At 50.7% G+C, this 22,661-nt stretch overlaps 1 protein-coding gene and 1 long non-coding RNA gene across 4 annotated transcripts in view; one reads left to right on the top strand and one right to left on the bottom strand.

Moving 5' to 3' along the window:
* ASIC2 (acid sensing ion channel subunit 2) overlaps positions 1–22,661 on the top strand; it is a 1,009,846-nt gene that overhangs the window by 910,161 nt on the left and 77,024 nt on the right. For both annotated transcript variants that reach the window (XM_032617572.1, XM_032617571.1), the window contains exon 2: positions 20,167–20,317. In XM_032617572.1, the coding sequence (XP_032473463.1) occupies positions 20,167–20,317 (151 nt within the window). The remainder of the gene's footprint in view (positions 1–20,166; positions 20,318–22,661) is intronic.
* On the bottom strand, positions 8,807–22,455 carry LOC116746251. Of its 2 annotated transcripts, XR_004347657.1 has the most exons (6): positions 22,319–22,422; positions 22,026–22,152; positions 21,644–21,766; positions 18,794–18,952; positions 16,851–16,896; positions 8,807–15,245 (listed from the first exon to the last, which is right to left on the bottom strand). It is a non-coding gene; the product is annotated as an uncharacterized LOC116746251 (long non-coding RNA). The 2 variants fall into 2 exon arrangements; XR_004347656.1 differs by having other exon boundaries at positions 22,026–22,455.

Below are 22,661 nucleotides of genomic sequence, written 5' to 3'. Positions count from 1 at the left end.
CGCCAATTAAGTACTGGATGAGCTAAAAGAAGATCATATTTGGCAACCATGGGCCATAGAGTGAAGGACAGAACAGACTTAATGATTTTCCCAAGGAACCTTGTTTGGGGCATCAGAGAAAGGATGCATTTGGGGGGAAAGGGACTTGAAACAGCTCCACCCTCATCATATTTAACTCCAGATGGGGCAGAGGTTAGACTCAGGCTGAGAGGTCTGGAAGGTAAGACCCAGGTAGCTACCAAGTAGGCAGGAAAAGGTATGTCCCCAACACATAAGTTCCAGAGTCAGAAGAGAAATGATGTTCCTGGCTGTCCTGGCATTCAGGACATAGATGATAGGAGGAGGGCAAGAAATGTGGGGGGGACTCTAGCAGTCCAAAACTCATGGAAGGTTAGAGCTGGAAGGAGCCATGGGGGTTGTCAAGCCCTAACTCCTCACTTTCATACGAAGAGAGTGAGGCCTAGACATGAGAAGTGACCTGCCCAAGGTCACACACCTGGCAACTAGATCCCAAGCCTTCCAACTTCCAGGCCAGCACTCCTTGCAACCTAGCCAAGGGCATCTCGCCGACAACCTCCACCGTCCCACTTCCCAATTACTGTATGATCCTAGACTTGGAGATGGAAGAGGCAGCCAATTAAAATGTGCAATTTTTAAAATGTCAGTTCGGGATAGTGTATTAGCATAATCCCCAGATGGAGGCATTAGCATTCATGCTCCCTTACACTGCCTGGTGAAACTTGCTGACATGTCTAAAACTACAAATGCTTTTACTACCTGAGGTGGCAGGGAACCCTCCAGGGAATACACAGACTGAGATGAAAGGTGGAGGAGATGTGAAGGCCCCTCAGTGTCCCAGTCTGGCGGGGAGGGGCTTGAGCAAAGGGAAATTGCTCAATGGGGGTTTCTTTCTTATCAGAGAACCCATAGGCGATGGTCAGATTCTTGGCAAGAAGGAACCCTATTAGTCAACGAATCCAAAATGAAGGGCTCACTAGTGAGCAAGAAATGTGCGTTCTGATCAGGCTCTGCTCCTGAATTGCTGGGTGACGTTGAGGAAGTCCCTTTGCCACTCTGGTCCCCGATTTTCCTTATTCTTTAAAACAAGTGTTTGAGGTTAGATGATCCCCAGGGCTCTGTACCTCCAGCTCTGACATTCTGTTTGTGGCTCCTTAAGACACTAGGGCAGGCCCTGAGCTAGTGTCTCATATGAGGAACATTCTGGGACATTCTGGCATATTCTGGCCTGTCTTGACCCATCCGTTGTTTCTCGTTGACACTGTGTACCCAAAGCTTGGCTCTGGCTTACCAGCCTCAATCTTGACTTCTCTCAAGAAGAAGTCTGGCTTTCTTGGTGCCAGATACCCTGGGTCACCACCTTCCGGGAGCTTCCATCCCCTGTACTGCTTGGTGCCTCTCCCCTATAGTGAGTCCCAGGCCCTATTCCAGGAGGTATATCCAGCATACACTCATGCACAAGAGCTCTCAATTGTCCCAGGAAAGTCCAAATTGGAAGAGAGATTTGTATCCACACTGCCCACCCTATTCCTCTCCCACTATAGTAATCCATATAGCCTGACTTTTAGGCTCAGAGGGAGTAGAAGTGGATACGATTGGAAAAATAGATTAGGGCCAGTCCGTGGAGGGATTTTGTACGTTATCATGTCAGCCAGGGTTCATTGCAGAGAGGTCTATGGAGCCATAATCCCATCTGGTGGTCATGGATCCGAACACAGACTTGGAGGTCAAGCCAAGTAAGGAGTCTGTGGAGATGCTGCCAGTGCTCTAGCCACATGGCCTCTGTACTCTCTTTTCCTGCTGTCAGGCGCTTCCTGCGAACACCTGTGACTTTCTGCCTCAGAGTAGTCTCTGGGCACAGGGACATCCCAGGCCTGAGCCCCGGGGCAGGCGGGAAGTTTGGGGTTTGGACACCCCAGGAGCAGCTCTCAACTAATGATAAACAGGAGCAAACAGATGAACGGCCAGCTCCCTCCCCAATCTGGTGTGATTACCCTGTAGTGTGTTTTTCACCATCTCTAGGAGGTCCCCTGCAGTGCTAAGCCCCAGGCACCACAGCAGGAACTGACTCCAAGTTTACCATATACAGTGACCTTCCCTTCCCTGCCGTACTTCCACAGCCCCCTACTAGGGCTTTCTGAAGTCACTCCCAAGTATACCCTGAAGTCCTAGCCTCTGGAGGGATCCTCTGGAGCACAGAAATGGTGCTTACTGTGCCCACTCTTGGAGATTCACAATGTACGTGGGTATATTAAAGGCTCTGAGAAGGCCTGCAAGAAATCAACATGTTTAACTCTGTTTAGCCCAGCATTTTCTAACCTATTTGACCACAGAGGTTATTTTCCTTTAAGCATCTCATAGAAATCATGTTTTCTGGAAAATGCTATGCAGGTATTTTCAGGCACTACTGGAGTCGTGTGTTAGAAAGGCCCAGCGAGCGGTGGGTTGGCCACGGTAGGAACAATCACTATTATCAATGTAGTTACATCCCACTTTTGTCTGGATGCTGTAGGATCGTGGACTGTCACAGCAATCTTGTGATGGTTAACAGAGATGGTATTCGCACTCTCACGGGTAAGGAATCTGAGACTCGGAGAGACTAAGAGACGTGCCCAAGGTTATACAGCTACTACGTGACAGGCTCAGGACTCCTAACTCCACATCCTCTTTGCAGTGGGCTTCCTACTTAGCAGGAGGACTGGGAATAAAATCCATGTTCCCATCATCCTAGTCCAGGGTTTCTCCATCCACCCAGCAGTGAGGGTCAGCCACTGGCCTCCGAAGTTTCCTGTGATTGAGCAGAGGTCAGAAGACCTCCAGGGGGAACAAGAGGAAGTGGGGAGGCCATGGCCACGGGTTGTGCACACTCTTTAGGTATTAGGTCCCTTGTTCTGACTCAGGTGCCCCCACGACTTCAATTCTCTCTTTTCTTCCCCTCCCCCAACACACGCCACTTTCTTCATGTACACACTTAGATTTCCAGGCCTGCATGCATTCAGGTATTCAAGCATGCACGTGCACACCTGCACCTATATAGCATTCAATGCGCGTTGTTGTTATTACTTGTTTTGTCGTCTGTCTTCCCCTCTACACCTTTGGACTGTATAACCCACAGGGTAGGAGCTGAGACTGTCTTTTTCACCATGAAAACACCAGAGGCAAGTACAGTGTCTGGCACAAAGTAGGTGCTCACTAAATATGTATGGAATAAATGGATGAATCAACCCACAAATGTGCAGACTGCGTGTATCTATGTAGCAAACCACAGTGCACACACACATACAGGCATACACACCCCTAGTGCGTGTAGGCAAACACACGTGCACACGGGAACACAGGCACAGATCCGACCACCAGTACCCCATCCGGAGCCCAAGGTCAGGACATGGACATCACGCCTGCTGACAGGAGTCTCTTGGATGGGATCCAGAGCCTCCCCTCTGGAGAAGGCAGCAGCCATCACTTTGCTATCAGTCTCTCTGCTCCACTTATGGTTGAAATAAAATGTGTCACCGTTTCTTCACTGGAGAGCAATGTTGACGTGGGAAGAAATGGAGAAATATTGGCCCAGCTTGCGTGCTGGCTCACTGACCTGGGGGAGCTTAAGGCATCAATGAGTTTGGACTTAACTGCCTTTTTTATTGGGCTTTAATTCACTGGTACTTTTCCGGAGAGAATCCAATAAGCAGATGCAGGGTCGAGCAGTCTCTGGGGCTGCCAGCCCCCCTTGCCCTCTCCCCGCACCCGCAGGCCTGTTCTAAACCACTTCTCTGCACGGGATCACCCTTGGCCCTGTGGCGACGGGAGGAATCAGCTGTCGACGCCTGTCTCCTCCTCCCTGGCCTCCATCTTTCGCCCCTTGCCAGGCAGCCTCTCCTGTCATAGCTCCCTTCCCTGCAAGGGCATTTCAATTTCATGCAATAACACTGATGGAAAGCTTACTCCGTTCCACCCCTTGTGCGGGCTGCTGGGATACAGAAATGAACAAGAAGGCATCTTTGCCCTCTGGGAGTCTGGAATGAAAAGGAGAGGCAGACACATAAATTCCACAGTATAATAGATACCAAAAATTAACCCATGAACAAGGTCTAGTGATTCGGGTAAGGCTACCAGATAGGACGCTTCCACTTCCTCTCGAAGGAGGAGGGAGTTTGCCAGGCAAGGTACTCCCGGGAAGGGCATGCCAGGCAGGTGGAACAGCAGGTGCAAAGGCACAGAGGCATGATAGAGCAGAGCGTGTCTGGGGCGCGTGCCAGAGGTCCCATGCGGTGGCGTGGGGGAGGGAAGAAGAGAGGCAGCAGGGCTCAGAGGATGAACTCAAGCCTGGGAGTCGGGAAACCTGGATTCCAGTCCTGTCTTTGCCGCTAATTAGCAGTGTGACTCTGGGCAAGTCATATTCCTTCTCTTCTTCTGTAACATGGAGAGTTTGAGCTCACTGAGCTCAAAGAAGTCCTCTCCCCCCACCCCAACGCCTTCTCATCTTCTTTGCATTGACGTTTTTCTGCTCTCCTAAGGCTCTGACTTAGTTGATGCTGGTTTTGAGTTTCTGTAAAAGAAGCTGACTGCAGAAAGCCCAGTACAGGCCTACTGGGCTCTGAGAATCTGACAGTCTTATAGAGCAGGTGTTGCTGCCAGCCCTTCTCTTGGGGCAGGGGAGGCCCTGGAGTCCCCCTTCTCAGAGCTCTGCCCTGAGTCCTGCAGGCTGCAGGAGCTCTCCCCAGCTAAGTGGGAGAGCCAGGCCAGCGTGGGGACGACATGGTGGAGTGCTACTTCCTCAAGCAGGGAAACCTGATCTGCATTTCAAAGTTCACCATCCAGAATCATCCATTCTCAAAACATCGCGTTTAAAAGGATGAGCTTCAGTTATCTGGGAAACTTTTCTCATTTCACCCTACGAATAAGGCATGACTGAAAGCGGGGAAATGCATTGGAAAGCTTCAAAGCTCCATGCAAATATAAATACTAACACACCTTTAGTATAGGGTACAGTATATGTACTATATACGATGGTATAGTACATCCCAGTCCGCCCAGGACGATGCCAGGTTCTCCCTGTTGTCCTGATGTAATTACTAAGAGTGCCCCCACCTTTCACTGTCAAAGGTGCCCTCCTTGGGGCATAAATGCTATAACCGCCCTGGTTGTTAAGCTCTTGAGGCAGGAGTGATAGCAGGGAAGCAGCGTGCTCGAGTGGAAAGGAATGGACTTTCGGTATTAACGCTGACCTGGATGTCAGTCCCACTCTACCTTGGATACCTGACTGAACCTTTCTGAGCTCAACTTTCTTATACGTAAAATGGGGATCTAACACCTCCCACGCTGAGTCTTTCAGAGAAATAAAGGAGACGTTGCCTGTAAGCACCTAACACGTATGTGCTCAGTATATCTTCCCTCGGCATCTATGTCCTTGGCAACGCCATAGTGCCCAGTGCTGGGTAGAGGAGATTGGATGTTGAATGCACGAATGAATGAGTCCATCAGTCAATCAAGCCCAGAAGCAGAAGTTGGGGCTGCTCTCCCTACAGTCCAGCTCCCTCTTCTGTCAAATGAGCTGAGACGTTCAGAGAACTGGGAGTCTTCTACTGTGGACAGAGGGTTTGATCCTTTTGCAGCATCTTCGCCCCCATCCTCCATCCCAGAGCCTTCTCATAGCGCTCGCATTGATTTCTCTCTGCTCTTCTACTTTTTTTTTTTTTCTGGTACGCGGGCCTCTCACTGTTGTGGCCTCTCCCACCGCGGAGCACAGGCTCCGGACGCGCAGGCTCAGCGGCCATGGCTCAACGGGCCCAGCCGCTCCGCGGCATGTGGGATCCTCCCAGACCGGGGCATGAACCCGTGTCCCCTGCATCAGCAGGCGGACTCCCAACCACTGCGCCACCAGGAAAGCCCTGCTCTTCCACTTTTAACCTCCATTCAGCTTCTCCTTTTCTCTTTCTTCCTCTTTGGTGGTAGTGATGGGGGCCACGGCCGCTCTTCATCTCCATTCCTGAGAGATCAATATAGACCTGGCCTTTGTATTTCCCCAGGTCCCTCATTGTTTCCCGAATGCCTGTTGGCAACGGTGTTTTATTCTTGGGGACACCGGCACTTAGGGACCATGGATCTGAGTTTGGATCCTAACCCCTGCTTATGGGCTTAAAGGGCTGAGTTGGGGATGATAATTTTCTTATGGTAGAACGTCTTGTAACCTCTCAGAGTCTAAGTTTTCCATCCCTAAAAGGGACATAATAACACATAAGACCACGACGAGGATTAAATACATAACTGTGTAAGCTGTCTCGCACAGCGCTTGGCCTTAACCCAGAATCAGGGTCTTAAGAGTCCGGCCCAAGCACTTTCCCATCTCATGCTCCACTGCTCCATTCACAGCACCACAAATTAAAATTCCAGCCATGGTTTCTAGTTCCACCATGAGCGGACTGAGCCAGCCCAGACCCATCTTCCACTCCATGCACATAGACATGCAGAACAAAGTACAGTTCTTTAAAAAATCTTTAATGCAGAGCCAAGCTCGAAAGAAAAGGAAACTTCAGGTGCCAGAAATGAGAAAGCCCTGGAACCAAGATGCCTGCATAGAGCCAGGACCCAGGAATAGCCATCTCTCCACCAAGGGGTCTGGAAAAGTCCACCTACCAAGGAAATAGATCTCTGCTGGGGGCTCTAGGTGGCATGTGTGTGTGTGTATACAAGTGTGTACACATGTGTGCACGCGTGTACATGTGCTCTGCTCAATTCAGATAAAATCCCCTGAATACCTACTGTGTGCACTCCCCAAGCTGGACACAGGGGATCTGGCCCACAGTCCCCTCCCTCCACTGGAATGTCAGAGTGCATCCCCAGGAGGGCAGAGACCCTTCAGGATATATTCACTGCTGTTCTAAACACTTGCCCCATATTCTCATTTAACTGCATGACAGATTTGCAAGGTGGAGGGTACTACAAAGAAGAACTGAGGAAGGGAAATTAACTAACTTCTAGGTCGGGACAGAGCCAGCATTTGAAACCAGACAATTTGGGTCTGAACTCTTGTGTTTAGATGCCCTGGTACATAACCTCGTACCAGAGAGTAGGTGTGCAAAAATGTTTGTTGAATGGAAAACCCGAACGAGTGGCCGGGAGGGGCTCCCAGAGCAGTTCAGGATGCCGTGGTCAGGGTCGGACTGAGCAGGCCCAGTCCAGGCAGCACTGACCTGCGAGGGGCCCCGCGTCCAGCCCAGCTCTCTGTAAAGGGTGCCAATTTTAAATGAAATGGACTCCCCTGGCCTATAGGTGCTTGAGAGATGCTTCCTCCTGTCTCAGGACGATTGCACCGGGCCCCACTTCCTCCGAGGCTCTTCTCAATTTTTTTTTCCCTCCCCACTGTGCATCTGGCTCTAATTCCTTTCCTGGGTCGCATTTGGTGGTTACCACTTATGTTCTAAAACGCGCCATTAGGCATCTGATGTATGGTGTGTTCGGTGTGTGACCGCACTGGTGCTCCAAGCCATTCGTGGAAATGAAGAGGCTACCACCGTCTGCCGTGAGCACCACCTGCTGACAGCGGCTGCCAGTCGGCCCCCTGGGGATCTGTGGGCCCAGATGGGGGAGGACAGACTGTCCCCCCAGCCTCACAGGTCCCCCCAGCGACATGAGCCCTGGAGTGAGCAGGTCTGGCTAAAGCACCTGACTCCACATTTAGCTTAGCATCCGTTTGTTTACCTGGAACCCATTTATTACATACTCAACTGTGTACCAGGCAAGATGAGGGTGCCTTTCCTGCCCTGTGGAGTTCACTGTGTATGACTCCAGGCCCGATCCAAACAAGCTTAGGGTCTGAGGTGGTGGGGTCATAGCTGTAGCCAAGTGGGTCTGGGGTCCATGGGGCCTGCCAAGGGGAGACTGTGTCCTGTCAACGTGGACACACAGCTCTCCAGCACCGGGTACCTCTACAGCAACAGCAATGAACTGGGGCGTGGAGAGCCCCAGCAGTTACTCCTAGAAATTGCTTGGGATCCCTCTAGAATCCTGGGATGTCATCAATGGAAGAGTTCTCATAGTTTTTTTTTCCTGCCTTTTAAGCCAGGCTGACCCATCCAGACACCCCTCCCTTAGCCATCCCTAAGATGTGGCCTCCAGTGGTAGCTGGTGAATGAGACAGGCCTTCAAGCCCATCCCTTTCTCCCCAGGGGAGCCTGTCTTTCCTTGGGCTCATCTCCCCCTTATAAGTAGTAATAACCCTAATGAGCATGGCTGTCTAGATGCCAGACACCCAAGCTCATTTAATCCTATGAGGTAGGTCCGGCCTCCCATTTCCCAGATGAGAAAACTGAGGCTCCTAGAGGTTGAGTGCCTTGCTCAGGTTCAAACAGCTAGTCAGCAGTGGCATATGGCTCAGAGCCTGAAAACTCAGACTGCTTTCCACACCTGCAATTCCTCTTCTTGACTTGGATCCTTTCCTCACTCCACGCCCCTCCCCCCAAGTCTAGCGGCCTTCCTAGAAACCTTGGGTACTCTAGCCCCAGCCATCTCCCACTGTCTGGAATGAGGGTCTCTGGCTCCAGTTCATGGCTCTGGAGGATCCAGCTCTCCTCCAGACCCTCTGCCAGTCCAGGACAGGCTTGCCCAACACCCCCACTCGAGGAGAAGGGTGAGGATCCTGACCAAGGTTATCTGGTTCAGGCCCCTGCTCCAGGAATACCCTCCTGGGTGGCGGTGCTGAGGGTGCACAGAGTATTTGCATAAACGCTTCTAGCGACAGGGAGCTCACTGTCTCCCAACACAGCCCATTAGACTCATCTCTGTTCAATAATGAACATATATCAGCTTTTAATTATGAAAAAATTTTAAGCATATACGAAGTAAACAAGACAGTATAATGAGCCCCACGTGCCCACCATCCAGATCCCACAATATTAACATTTTGACATTCTTGTTTCCCCTGTTCCTCTGTTCACCCCTGTCCCTCACTTAAGGACGATGATGATGATAATGGTGATTTAACATTTCCTTTTGTTGTTGTAAAATGTATGTGTACTGAAATGCACCTATCTTACCTGTATTGTTTTGACAAATAGATACACTTGTGTGACCCATACCCTTGGGGTATAGAATGTGTCCATCTCCCCAGAAAGATTACTGTGGCGTATTTTAATTGTTAAGTTCTTTCCCTGTGTCCAGCCCAGATCTTGGCACTATTCTCCATGGCTGTACAGAATAAGTCTATTCTCTCTTCCAAATGATATCCCCTCAAATATTTACAGATAGCCATCATGATCCGCCTTAAGTCTGCTCATTTTCCGTTTTAAATACCCCCACTTCCTCGAGCCATTTCTTCTTTGTTCTCAGAAGACAGGGGAACTGGCTGCTGACATTGATAAAAGGAACCCTTATTTCACCCTCACCAAATCTCTCCCCGGCCCATCCAACCTGAAGTCGTGAGCTCAGGCAGAGGTCTTGGCCACTAGCTTAAGTTCCTGCTTTGGAGAAAGCTGGCTCATGGGGGGAGCCACACAGGAGTCCTAGCTTTATACAGTGTTTGATCAGCTATGTTGTGTGCAAATTTCTTTCTTTATAAAACAAATGGCACCATTATTCTCTCAGTCATTCTCTTTGAAGTTGATCATTCAACAAACTTCTACTGAGTACCTATGCTAAGCTAGACTCCGCATAGAGCCCTTGGGTAAATAGGTAAGACATAGTCTCAGAGCTTGGCGATGAAGCAAAAATAGACAAATAAATGAAAGCATTAATTTATTCGGCATTCATTGGTTTTCTGCTAAGTCCCTCGAACCAGGGCGGATACAGGGAATATGGTAGCGTAGAAGATGCTCACCCCTGCAGAGACTTGCAGTGGTGACAGCTGACAGCTCTCCCTGAAGCTTACAGGGGTTGAGAGGAGGAAATTAACTGGATATTTTCAAGGTAGAACCTATAGGACTTAAACATGCAGAGAGCTGCTGACCTGCCCCCCTCAATTCTCTGATTTGGTGGAACAGCGTTGTAGAATTTCAGTTGAATTTTTGGGACATAGCAAAGGCTCATACTCTCAATCAGTGACACCCCTGGGCCATCCTGGAGAGCCCCAAGCCATCGCTCTGCCGTGTCTAGGAAACAGTTGGCAGTCATGTGGTTTCACGTCCTGACTCGCAATTAGTCTAATTTATACTCAGACGTGTTAGAACACGCTCAGGTGCAAATCCTAGATTTTGCCCCATTGTTGAGAAATATTAACCTGGATTTCTTTTTGTCACTGTTACTAGTGGGATACAGAAAGCCCAGGTTTCTTCATCGGACAAAAGCGTGGCGCTCCTGGCTCTACCTCTGGCTTGCTGCGCGACCTTAGGCCAGTCGTTTGACCTCCCACGGATTCTGTTTCTTCTTCTCTAACAATGGGAGCAATTGTAGGGTTCCTGGGTGGTTTGCACGGGAACGTGCATTTAAGCTCCTGGCATGGCGTCCAACATGTAGCAGGCATTCCGTCTCAATTATCCCTCTAGAGAAGATCTGAAGCTATTACCAGGGACCTCTAAAAGCACTCACCAAACAGATGCTTACCCCCCTCACACCCCAGAAGAACAGACAGTTGACAGGGCTGGAGAGACAGCAAAGCCTATTAAGGAGCTTACATGTGATCCTCCAAAAAGCTCTTCAGACCTCACTGGGGGTGGTACAAACATCATTAATTTTGGTCCCCAGGGCATCTCTGTGAGGCAGGTGCAGCCAGTCCACTTGACTAATGAGAAAGCAGCCTCACGGAACCAGACGCTGGAAGTGCCTGGACTTCATTCCCATCTGACCCTGAGAGGTGTTATTATCGCCATTCTTCAGATGGAGGAGTCAGAAGGTCAGAGAAAATAAGTCACTGGCCCAAGGTCACATGGCTCAGGACTGGTAGAACTGGGATTCCCCACTTGGATCTGTGTCAATAAAAAAGCCTGTGATCTTTCACTTCTCTGTGATGCCTCTTACAAGTAACTCACTCTCCCTGAGCCTCAGTTTCTTCATCTGTAAATGGGACAATAGTGTCAATTTTGCAAGCTTGTGAGAACAGCCTCTCATGCCACTTTCATCATGAATGTCTTTCTTCCGATCTTCATCTGACTTTGTCTGGAGCAGGGCCCAGACGAGGGTGAGGCAAGCGAGGCATCCGGGGTGCAAAATTTAAGGAGGCGCTCACTCTCAGCCCCCGGAAGTGAGAGGCTCCTTAAATTCTGTGCCCGAGGCACCTCACCTACCTCATCCTAGTCCAGGCTCTGATTTGGAGGTGAGAGGTGCGATGGGCTTGGTGGGGGAGTGTGGAGTGGATGGGAAAGATTGGGGTAGGTCATGCTGATATCAAAGCAGTAGGTGAAAACTGGCCCTCTGAAAATGTACAGAAGCTCAACAGGGTTAGAACGAATACTACACAAGCGGACCTTGCTTCACGTTCATTGTTCCTCAAGAGCTGCGTTCTGTAAACTGATGTGTGGGAATCAATGATGGCCTTACAGCTGCTCCGTCGCCTTGATGATCTAAAGCTGTTTTTTCTCCGTTTCTACCCTGACAGCTAAGGGGAGTGTCCATGTCTTATCTATCTTTGTATTGCCAGGACCTCACAGAGTATTTGACATGTGATAGTTGCTCATTAGATGTTGAATGAACTAAAATTCTTTGTCTTTCGTTCTGAAAGCCCCTAATCATCTCAGGTCCTTTGATCCTTTGATCCTAAGTCAAGGAACTGTGGTACCATGAAAATTACAGTTGCCTGGGAGTCTAGTCCACCAGTCTGAAACAGAAAAACATAGGGGTGGTCAAGAGATATTAGCCCGACGTTAAAAGCTCATAAATGGCAGAATTGGTATTTGGTTCCAAAGCTTATGCTTGCTCCACCAGAGTGCAGGGGGGCAAGTCCAAGCAATTTTTTTAAATATACAAAGTCCTACCTCTGCCTGTGTCACCAACTAGAGTCCCTTCTGCCTAAATCCCCAACACTGTGGCCCTCAAGTTGCCCTGCTTTAAACTTCCCCAACTATCAGGCATTGCCCGTAACTACAGAAACACTGGCACCATCAGCAGGACTTACATTCTTCCGGCACAAGGAGGGTAAATAGGATTCAACTCACTTGCCAACTCTTAATAGTGGCAGCCAGAATTACCGGGCTGGAAAAAAAACCTGTGAGACTCAGAGGGAAAGAGTGCTGTGATCCATTAGTTATGTCTGCTGTGGACCTCGGAAGGAGAGTGGTATTGTGCATGCTGTGTATCCGCCAGCGGGTCTTAATTCCACACTTCAGGAAAGCAATCTGATTAAACTGCCCTCCGCACTCATGAATCTGTGATGCCTCTAAACGTTCGTAATGCAAAGCTTCGCTACTGAGATTACGTGCACTCAACCTCCAAGACCAGCCATGGGGAAGAACTAGAAGACAACAACATCCTCTGAGCAGTTCCTGGAGAAGCTGAAATGTTTTTAATGAGAAAACATGAGATCAGTAAGAAAGTGATATGAGGATTTTCGTGCCGTGTGGGTAGTTACCTGTTTGACCTTTTCTTGATCAGCTTTTAGAATCAGCCTGCCTTGGGATTGTTTTCAGCCCTGGCATTAATTGGAACATCTGCTTTACTTCTGTTACCATCATAAACCATCATTTGGTTTTTACCCATGCATTGTTTTCCATGCAACCCTGTAGAATAATGTGAAATTAACCAGGAACACAATAGAACACATTTCTGATCCCCACTTCTCCCCTCCCCCATCCCACACCTGCTCAAAGAAAGGCGATTCCCAGAAGGTGTGTAGTAAGGCAGGTGCAAGGAATGACATGTGTCTTATCTCAGGGTGGGTCATCCAGGTATAAAACACTCACAGTGGGATGGGAAGCCCGCCCAAGCCCCCTGGGATAGGTGCTGGGAAGGTGGGGGAAAGGTGAGGTTCAGCTGAGCAGCCAGGCTGATACAAACTTCTTATAGAGGAATACCCAAGGAATGTTCCAGAAGGGATCTGGGCACGGCCACAGGAAAACCAAATGGGCACCTATTCCTGTAAGTCCAGCAGACAGCAGTTAGAAGAGGGCACAGGGCTGTAGTCACAGGATCAGGCAAGCAGCTGTAAAAAGAACTCATAACAGGACCAGGAACCCAGAAATCACAGCGTGTAGGAGCTGAGATTTCAGGACTCGGGTGCAGAATCCCTACTACAAACAATTATCTTAACTAATGTAAGTAGGTAGGTACCCTCTGCCAGGCACTTCCCATCCATTATCTCGTGAGTAATCAGAACGTAGACTAAGATGTGCCCCGCTGTGGGGCTCTGCACCCCGGAAGGGCCGAATGTGGCAGAACTCAGGGCTACATCCTGGTGCATCTGGGTGGCTGCACCTTGAACACAGCCCTGCCTCCAGTCGCCTCTGCCTGGGAGCTGGTGCACACTGGGGCATCAGGAATCGTGTCAGCAGGGTTAGAAGGAAGGAATGGGGGCAGCAGAGGGACGTGGTACCGGGCTGTGGACGGTTTGTGCCCTCTCTCTCTCCTTCACTTTTTCTGAGCCTCTGCCCTCCTCGAAGGCAGGGGACCCCTCCTGAGTCCTGCTTCCCGCATCTGAGGACAGCCAATGGGATGGTCTTTGCAGTGAGCCTTGGCTTGCTAGAAATGTGCTCTTTTTCTTAACCCACCTGCCTTGGCCCTGTATCCCTAAGTTGGGCTTGGTGACCTGCTGGCAGTGTGCGGATCAGAGAGCCGGGCTTGGGGAGTTGGCGGGGGGTCCACTGAGACTGACACTGGTTTCCTTGGAGGGAACCAGTTGCCCGCTCTTCTCAGTCACTGCATGTGTGACTTAGTGATTTTCAACTAGCTGGTAGCTCAGCTCCACTATTCATTGTGCACAACGTCTGGCACATAGTAGGTGTTCAGCCGGGATAACCTGACTCCAAAGACTTCCACAAATCCTGCCCACCTCTTAGTAGAGCCCATCACTGTCTACCTGGGGAGGGGTTGGGGAGGGGTGTTTGGTTCCGGAAGCAGAAGAGAGCTGGAGTGATGGGCTGGTAGGCAGGGCTCAGCGGGCACCACTGGCCTTCCTGACATCACCATGGCCCTGTTAAGCCCAGGAGCCAACCTAAGGGATCTGTCTCAACGTGCAAAGTACCACTGGTTTCAGCAGCCCTGTCCCTGAGAGAATTCTGTTATCAGTCCCCACAGTACTTGGTACCACACAGGATCATTCTGCAGGGCCACCCTCCCTACTAGGTGGTCCCTAAAGAGTTGATTCATGTCTGCATTCCCAACGCCTGGGGAGGTGCTAGAACACAAGAGATGTTCTGTAGATGCAACTGAATGGATGAGCCACAAATGTGGTCCCAGATGGAACAACATCTCAGATTCCATTTCTGCAGGCAAACAGCAACTCTTTCGCCTCCCCTGCTCCTTCAGGGCTTAGACGGGATACAGGCCACAAACAAGAATGTTCTCTGCCTGGCCCGAGAATTTGTTTTTCTATGAAGTGCTTTCAGATCCATGACAGCCTTTTTGATCCTTACGACAGTTCTATCGGAAGTTGTTCTTACCAGCATTTCGAGGATGAGAGATCAAGATTCAAGATGGAATGACTTCCCCAAATCAGGGCAGAGCCAGTATTGGAAGCCAGGGCTGCCTCGTTCCCAATTCCATGCTTGACTTTTTTCTTGCACCCAGACACCTGCCCATTAAGTGCCTACTATGTGCCAGGTATGGGACCAGGCACTGGGAATCCAGAGGTGAAAACGACGCAGCCTGTACTGCCCACAGGAGACAGGCAGTGGAGGACCCCAGAAGAAGGAGCAACCGACCCATCCCTGAGTCCCCTTGGAAACGTCCATCATGCCCAGACTCCCCTCCCCCCACCTGCCAAACTGCAGTCTAACTTGAAAGGCTTCTAGCTCCCCACATCCCACTGCATGACCCCAGGTCAGGCCCAATTTGGGGTGCTCACATGAGGTGCCAGGAGGGATTCATTGGCGGGGGTGTGGCATTTCAGATGACACTCCAGGCGCCTTCAAGTTGTCCCTGTGCCTCTGTGAGCCGTCCTCCTAGAGAACATTTGCTCACAAAACGTGTGACTTGAAGGAGAGCGCTCAGGGTCACCTGTCGCTCCCCTCCGTGCTGTTTCCCCAGCTCACAGATTTGCAGTCACCGGACGCTCTTTTCTTCTGCGTGGGGCTCACACATCTCTTCCCGCGTGGTCTGAAGCTCTCTGGACAGTTGCCCAGCAGAAAAGGCCCAGGCTGTGCTTCAGGCTTGGAAGGAGGAGACAGGCGGGCACGACAAATGTCACATCCCGGCAGATGGGTGCAGGGGCTCGAAGGAGGGGGATCGCAGTACCATAGTATACGCTCAGAGAATGCTAAGGGTTCTTTGAGCGACCCATACATATAAAGGGAAAAGTCAGGCGAACCACTCTCTAGCTGTAGGACCTTGGATGAGGTATTTAGCCTCGCAGAGCCTCAATTTCTCATCTGCAAATTGGGGAGAATAACACCTACATCTGTGGGCTGTGTGAGCCTTAAAATATAGAAGGTGTCTAAGCAGTCAGCATAGTGCCTGCCTCGTGGTAAATGCCCAGTGACTGTACATTCTTCTTTCCCCTTCAAAAAGGAGCCCGAAGAAGAATATTAATGATGTCCTAAAAGAGACTGGTCGGGAAGCGGGGAGAAGTGTTTGCCCACTTTCCCCTCATCTCCTTCATTCCCAAGGACCACAACAGCCACGCGGAGGTGCTTTCGTGGGTATCCATGAAATGGATGAAATCCCCTTTTTAATCTCATTGTGGGCAAAAAGCAGAGTCATGCAACAGTCCTTGGAACATGATAGGCGGTCAGAAATTCCTGTTGCAGGAAGAGATGAATAAGCAAGGAGATTTCTTAACGAGATGCCGTCCTTGCCTTCAAAGAGCTGACCGTCTATGGCGGCCTCCTCACGCACACGTCCCTCTGCCATATTTCATTTTCAAACACGTTCCTTGCAACTTCAGAAAACAAAAGACAGCTTCATTTTGTTCACTGGAAGCCTAGTAACCCATTTGACAGGCTGTCTCACTTCCCCATGTGTGAAATGTGTTGGAGGAGTTTGACAGAGAAAAACAGAGCAGACGAAACAGTGGGCTTCAGCATGTCCATTATTTTGAAAGCAGCCTAATGAGAAATTTCAGTAACTCACTGGGAGGAAAGTTCATTCAACTCCAGACTGAGCTTTAGAGGCCTCTTGGAGCAGCACAATTTCATTTCCTTCAAGTGTAATAAGCAAGGAGAGACAAGGAACCCACTGCTTAGGAGAAGCCCTAAAGGTCAGGATTAATGAAGGGTTGGAAGGTTTGTAGATTGCAGGCCCAGTTGTGTGCTAGTAAGTGGATATTTCAACAGTCCTTGAGGGAGCTTATACATAATTTATTTTCTTAAGTAGGTACATGGTGTTGAAATGTTTGCTACTAACTGGACCAGAAAACTGTGTCTTCATGGGTATCTGCCGTTCCTAACCTTTCCCAGCAAGGGCTCCACATTGCATTTCCCAGGCTCTGTAAGGTGGGGGTGCCCCAACAGGTCATACCGAGCCTAGAGGCTGGCACCCAGGCCAGCTGGAGTTGTCAATCTTTCTTATTCCTGGATGCAGTACCCCGGCAAGGGAAGCTTAGCCGTAATCTCCAACCCCTGGCATGTGCAAACAGAAAGCTTTAGAGGAAGAGCATAGACCCAAGCCCAGGTCTCAGCTCTGCTCCCAAACTAGCTGTGTGACCTGGGGCAGGACACTTCACCTCTCTGAACCTTAGACTCTCCACATGCAAAATGAGACATTTGGGCAGGAAGATTTTTGGCAAAGATGACTTTCACCCTGGAATCTCTACTTACCAGCTCTATGACCTGGTTCAGCCTCTCTGGGCCTCAGTTTCCTTATCTGTAAGACAGGGGTGATAATACCAAACTCATAGGGCTGCTGCAAAAATTAGTGACAACAGATAAAATGTGAATGGTGGTGCTCCAGAGAGGGTAGCAAAGCCAGTCTGCGACATCGGGGCTATTCTTAGACCTACTGGAAGGCAGTGAGACCCTCTCCCCATCCCCACACCCAGGTTTCTTTTATCTAGAACGTGCCAACTGTGGACAATTATATGCCAACAAATTGAATAACCTAGGAGAAATGGACAAGTTTCTAGAAACATATGGCCCACCAAAACCGAATCAAAAAGAAATAGATCATTTGAACAGACCAGTCACTAGAAGTGAATAGAATCTGTAGTTTAAAAAAAAAAAACAACCCCCTGTAAACAAAAGTCCAGGGCCAGAGAGCTTCACTGGGGAATTCCACCAAACATACAAAGAATAACTTATACCAATCCTTCTCAAACTCTTCCAAAAGACTGAAGGGAGGGAACACTCCCAGAGTCATTCTATGAAGCCACCATCACCCTGATACCAAAACCAGACAAAGACACTACCAAAACTGAAGATTACAGGCTAGAACGTGCCAGCTTCAGACTGGCGGTGGCTATCCACTCTACCAGTAACTGGGTACAATTCAGCTGTTGGTATCCAAATGTAGGTTTTCAAAGTGGATTGTGTGCATCGGAGTATGTCCCCTTCCTACAGAACTCCATGGCCCCAGTGATCTCATTGGCTGCCCTGGGCTTTCAGCAACAGGCTTAACATTCTTAAGGAATAAGAATGTGCCATGTTAGTGGCACATGGCAGTTTCCATCCCCTATAACTACTTCAAGATGAGCTTAGTATCGTGGGGACATAAGCAGAGAGGACAGGACTCCTCAACCCCACCCCCATTCTTCAATTTATGACTGACCTCCCCCATAACCCAAATAATTTCTCTCTCTTTTGCTGAAAAGGACCTAGTATGGATTCATAACTCGTAAAGATGTCTATTATGTAATCTTCCAAACAAATCCACTTGCATTCTCTCATTTAGACATTACAACCATGTGGCAAGATTATCTTGCTCAATTTTCAGATGAAGAAACTGGAGTTGGGAAAAGTAAATGCCATGTTCAAGGCCACGGACTTGACAGATAATGAGAAATCTGCTTTGATACCTTCTTGTCTGGCTCAAAATTTCAGTGTTCCTTCCTTGGAACTTCCTTGGTGGTAAAGTCACACCCATGAGTCCCAGCTCTACTACCTACCTCTTCACGAAGTCTCAGTCTTCCCAACTGTAAAATGGGCATGTGATAATAAGATGCCTCCCCATCAGGGTAGTTGAGACCATAATTAGGAATGCTATAACTCCTATGAAAATGCCAAGCAGGGGCCAGCACAGAGTAGAGGCTCAGGAACTGTTAGTTTTCTTCCCTCCAACTTCACGGGGCCATTGAGAAAGCTGAAGCTGCCCACGTGCCATCTCTGAACTGTAACACACGGTACCAGTGTGAGCAATGAAACTGTTGGTCGTGGGGCCCATCTTTATCTCAGGCTTCCCCCCACAACCGCCCCATCACTCCTGGAGATCCGGGTTTGAAACATGCACCATTAATTCTTACAAACCGATTCAACTAAGGAAAATTCTAGACTCTTAGCAACCTTGCAAATCCAGCCCTGCCATCCACGACGGGGCTGTCAGCACTTACCGAGAATGGAAAAAGCAAGGCAGAGAGGAGCAGCGTATGGCTCAGAAACATCCCAGTGACAACGTCAACATGCTCAGAAAGATCGCGTGTGTTAGACTCAGACAGACATGGCTTTGAATCTCAGCTTCTCTACTTAATAGCTGTGTGACCTTAGGCAAGTCGCTTAACCTCTCTGGGCTGTGGTTTCTTCCTCTGCATAATGGGAGGAACAATACCCACCCATGTTTGCTGTTGCACGTGATAGCTGCCGTGGTGACAGAGCCAGGGGCACAGTGAGGAGGGATGTCACATAACTTGGCCCAGGAGCACGGGAAGGCATCTTGCAGGAGGAGGTGCATCAATCCGGTCTTGGAGAACAGAGGCTGCCCAGGCAGAGAACTAGATGTTGTCCAGGCAGAAAGAGGAATGAGAGGAGTTACAGGCGGCGGCAGCAGCAACTAGAAAACCGCGAGTACTACGTGAACCAGCAGGACACATCCAGAGGTGCTGCACGTTGTTTGATCTGCTCCACACACCCACTCACTCACTCGTTCATTCACTCATTCATCCGCTTGACATATATTCCTGGAGCACCCCCAGGTGCCAGGCCCTGTGCTAGATTCCTCGATGTACATGCAGAGGTAGTCTCTGAACCCATGGAGCTTCTCTTCTAGCGGATTCTCGTGGACTCAGATGGGAAGAGGAGGATAGAGCAGGCAGAGAGCATCATAGAAGACTGGGTGTGGAGGGAGGGCCTGGACCTTACTGTAAGGGGGATGGGCAGTCCTCCTGGTGGATTTTAAGCACAGGCTTAATATAATAGGTTTGCATTTCTGAAAGAGTGAGCCGCAGTGAACTTAGAGGATGGGCTTGGAGAAAGTTGTCTGGAATCCGGGAGCCTAGCTGGGAAACTGCCGCCTCCCAGGCAAGAAATGATGGGGGTCCTAAGTTAAAGCAGTGCAGAAGAGAGAAGGCAAAATTCAAGTCGGATGTAGAGACAGTGTTGACGGGCCCTGCCGGCTAATTGCATGTGGGGGTAAGGAAGAGGAGGTGTGGGCAGCCGCTCTGAGGGTCTGGCGTGAGCCCCTAGGCAGGTGGCAATGCTGTTCCCCGGGACACGGTGTACCGGAGAACCATCCAGTGGGGCACAGAGGCTGAGGAAGATTTGATCCCACGGGGACATGCCGAGTGTCGGGGATCCATGGGTCCCCCTGAGGCCACGCTTAGCAGGCAGTGGGATCAGTGTGTCTGGAACCCGAGAGAGAGCTTGGGGCTGGAGGCGCAGATTAGAGGGTCAAGAGGATACAGATAATGCCGGACACTTGAAAGGCGCGTTACTGCCCAGGGCGGGGGTGTGGTGTACAGAAGGAGAAAAGAGCAGATCCCACTGCAACAAAAGCCAAAGGGTGTCCAGATGTGTTCTTTGATGCCAGAGTCCCACTTGGCAAAAGTCAGGCCATTAGCCAGGGGTGAGGAATCATTGTCGCCAGGAGGGTTGATTGTGACGGGCAGTGGGGACTCTAGCCTGCTGTTGGATTTCTGGGGTCTCCCCAGTCTCTGGAGCCCAGTCTGAAGTCACCCATGTGCTTCTCTCTCTCTCTTCTCTCCTTCAGGTGTTTACAAAATATGGGAAATGTTACATGTTTAACTCAGGCGAGGATGGCAAGCCTCTGCTCACGACAGTCAAGGGGGGGACAGGCAACGGGCTGGAGATCATGCTGGACATTCAGCAAGATGAGTACCTGCCCATCTGGGGAGAGACAGGTGAGCTGGGCCAGGGACCGGGGCAGTGGGTGACGGTGGAGGGGTGCGGACTCTGAAAGACGTTTGCCTCGGGTGGGCTGTCTTGGCCCACCTGGTGAAGGACTGCTCTCCATCAGGGGGTTAGTGGCATGACAGTCAATGGTAAGGATGTCCCTGGTATGGACTGCAGTGATGCCCTGGGTTACCTTGGATTTCACTAGGTGGGAGGGGGCAGATGATGGGACTACTGGAAAGGGAAGGCAGGGAGGAAAGCTGGAATTAACAAGTATGGATGGGGAGGTAGGTGGCTTGGTTTCAGGAGAAGAGGAAGGGGTGAACCAGCTCCTTCCTCTACCACCAGCTTGAATATCCCAGCCCAGCTAGCAGGCCCAAGGGAAAGGAAAGCAGACTTCTCCCACTAAGGGAAGGTGGAGAGGCTGCTGGAGAACTGAAGCGCACAGACCATGGCTGCCCGCGTGTACAGTCCCCAAAGCTTATTTCATGCATCCAATTATGCATTTATTTATTCAGCAAACTATTCATTAGCCACGTATGCTATCTCAGGCTTTGCACAAAAATAAGGACGTTAAATTGAAAAAGACCAAGCCCTTGATCACAGCCTAGAGGAGGAGACACAGAATCCAGTGGGACGTAAGGGTCCCCCGTGCTGCGGCAGGACTGCGGCCTTCGCCTGGGAGGAGGGAGGGTTCAGGGAAAACATGGGGTACTTGCACGGGGTCTTGAGATTATCCTGGATTATACAGGTGGGTCCTCATAAGAGGGGCGCAGGAAGGTCAGACAGAGAAGGCAACGTGATGACGGAAGCAGAGGTTGGAGTGATGCGGCCAGTAAGCCTAGGGATGCTGACCACCTCTAGAATCTCAGCAGGTGGAGAGAGTAAAAATATGCCCAAGCATGGGAGGCTGGATGCCAAGGAGACCCAAAGTGAGATTAACGCTGGGTTCAGGGCAAAACGCGGGGGGAGGGGGAGGGGGTCTAGAGATGGGCCTGGGAGGGGCCACAAAGAGGGATGAAGGGAGAGAAGATTCCAGCAAGACAGAGGCTTGGGCCCTCAGGTTGGCGCTGAGGAGAGATTGGAGGCCAAGCAGGCTGGCCCTCACTTCTTGCGGTCCCCACCCCGTGATTCCCGCAGCCGATCCCCCCAGCCCCCATCCTGAGGTCTGGCCCTCACCAGGCCCAGGCCCACCAGGCTTCTGAGGGCAGCGAAGTCCTCCCCCGCCCCGGGACGACTACCCGCAAACCCCGAGCTCTCCCCGCTCCACCGCACCGGCCGTCCCGGCGGCTCTTGCCTGAGCATCCCACGGGGGGGTGAGCAGGGCCAGTCACCTCCCATCGTGCTCAGTCCTCCGGCCGCTGCAGCTGAGCGGCAAAAGGGCGCCACGCGACTCGTTCCGGCACCATCTCTGGCAGCTCACCTCAGGCTCCAGGCCCTCCAAGCCCAGTCTGACCCTGGTTGAGCAGACACTTCGATGATCCCATCTACTTTCCTGAATTCAGTATCCCTTGGCCCCCCTCCAGCAATGTGGGAGACGGTCCTTCTGGGACCATAATCATCCTCCCTCCTGGCCTTCCCCTCACCACAGCCCTGCGTGCTAGGAAGGGCCCCTCATCCCCGTTTGCCAAGGAAGGAGGCTGAGGTTCGGTGACTTCACCCAGGCCACCCAGCCAGGCCTCCTAAACCCCCACCTCCAGGCTTCCTCTATGGTACCTTTCTTCAGGCTGATACATCACCATGCAAGAGCATCTCTTGGAGACTCTGGTCACCTTAAAGCTGCTCGTTTCCTGGGCTGGTTGGCGGGGTGAGCCTCACGTGGGTGGGAGTGAGGTCCAGACACCTGCCGAAGGATGAGAGGTGGGCTCTGGCCGGTGAGGGATGCTGGTCCACAAGGCCACCTAAGGAGGCACGGCCACATCCTGCTGTTTGCTCATTGCTCCCATGGGCTGGGGGCACGGCCAAGCCTCTCACGGCCACAGTCCTCGGCAGGGAGGAGCCTTCCTCACCTGCCAAGCCGTGTGGCTCCACAGATGCCATCTTGCCTCCTTTACGTTTCCACTTCCTCTCAATCCCCAGGCAAAGGAGCCTGGGTCCTTAGAGGAGGTATTTGGGTGATGATGGAGAAGAAAGAAATTGGAAGTTGGCTGTTGAGGGAGTGGCCTCAGACAACTTGATGACAGAGGCAAAGTAGGAGGACAGGAAAGTGGTTTTACAGAGTCAGACCGAAGATCAAACCCCCAGCCCTGCCTTTATCAGCCGATCAGATGAGAGCTGTCTGCAAACTGTAAACAGCGGAAGTAAACAGCGGAAGGTTGATAACGGCCACCAGTAGATGGGAGGATGGTCAAA

This window comes from Phocoena sinus, chromosome 20 (genome assembly GCF_008692025.1).
Source record: "Phocoena sinus isolate mPhoSin1 chromosome 20, mPhoSin1.pri, whole genome shotgun sequence".
Taxonomy (NCBI): Eukaryota; Metazoa; Chordata; class Mammalia; order Artiodactyla; family Phocoenidae; genus Phocoena; species Phocoena sinus.
Note: the sequence above shows the minus strand (reverse complement) of the source record. Positions and strands in the feature narration are given on the sequence as shown.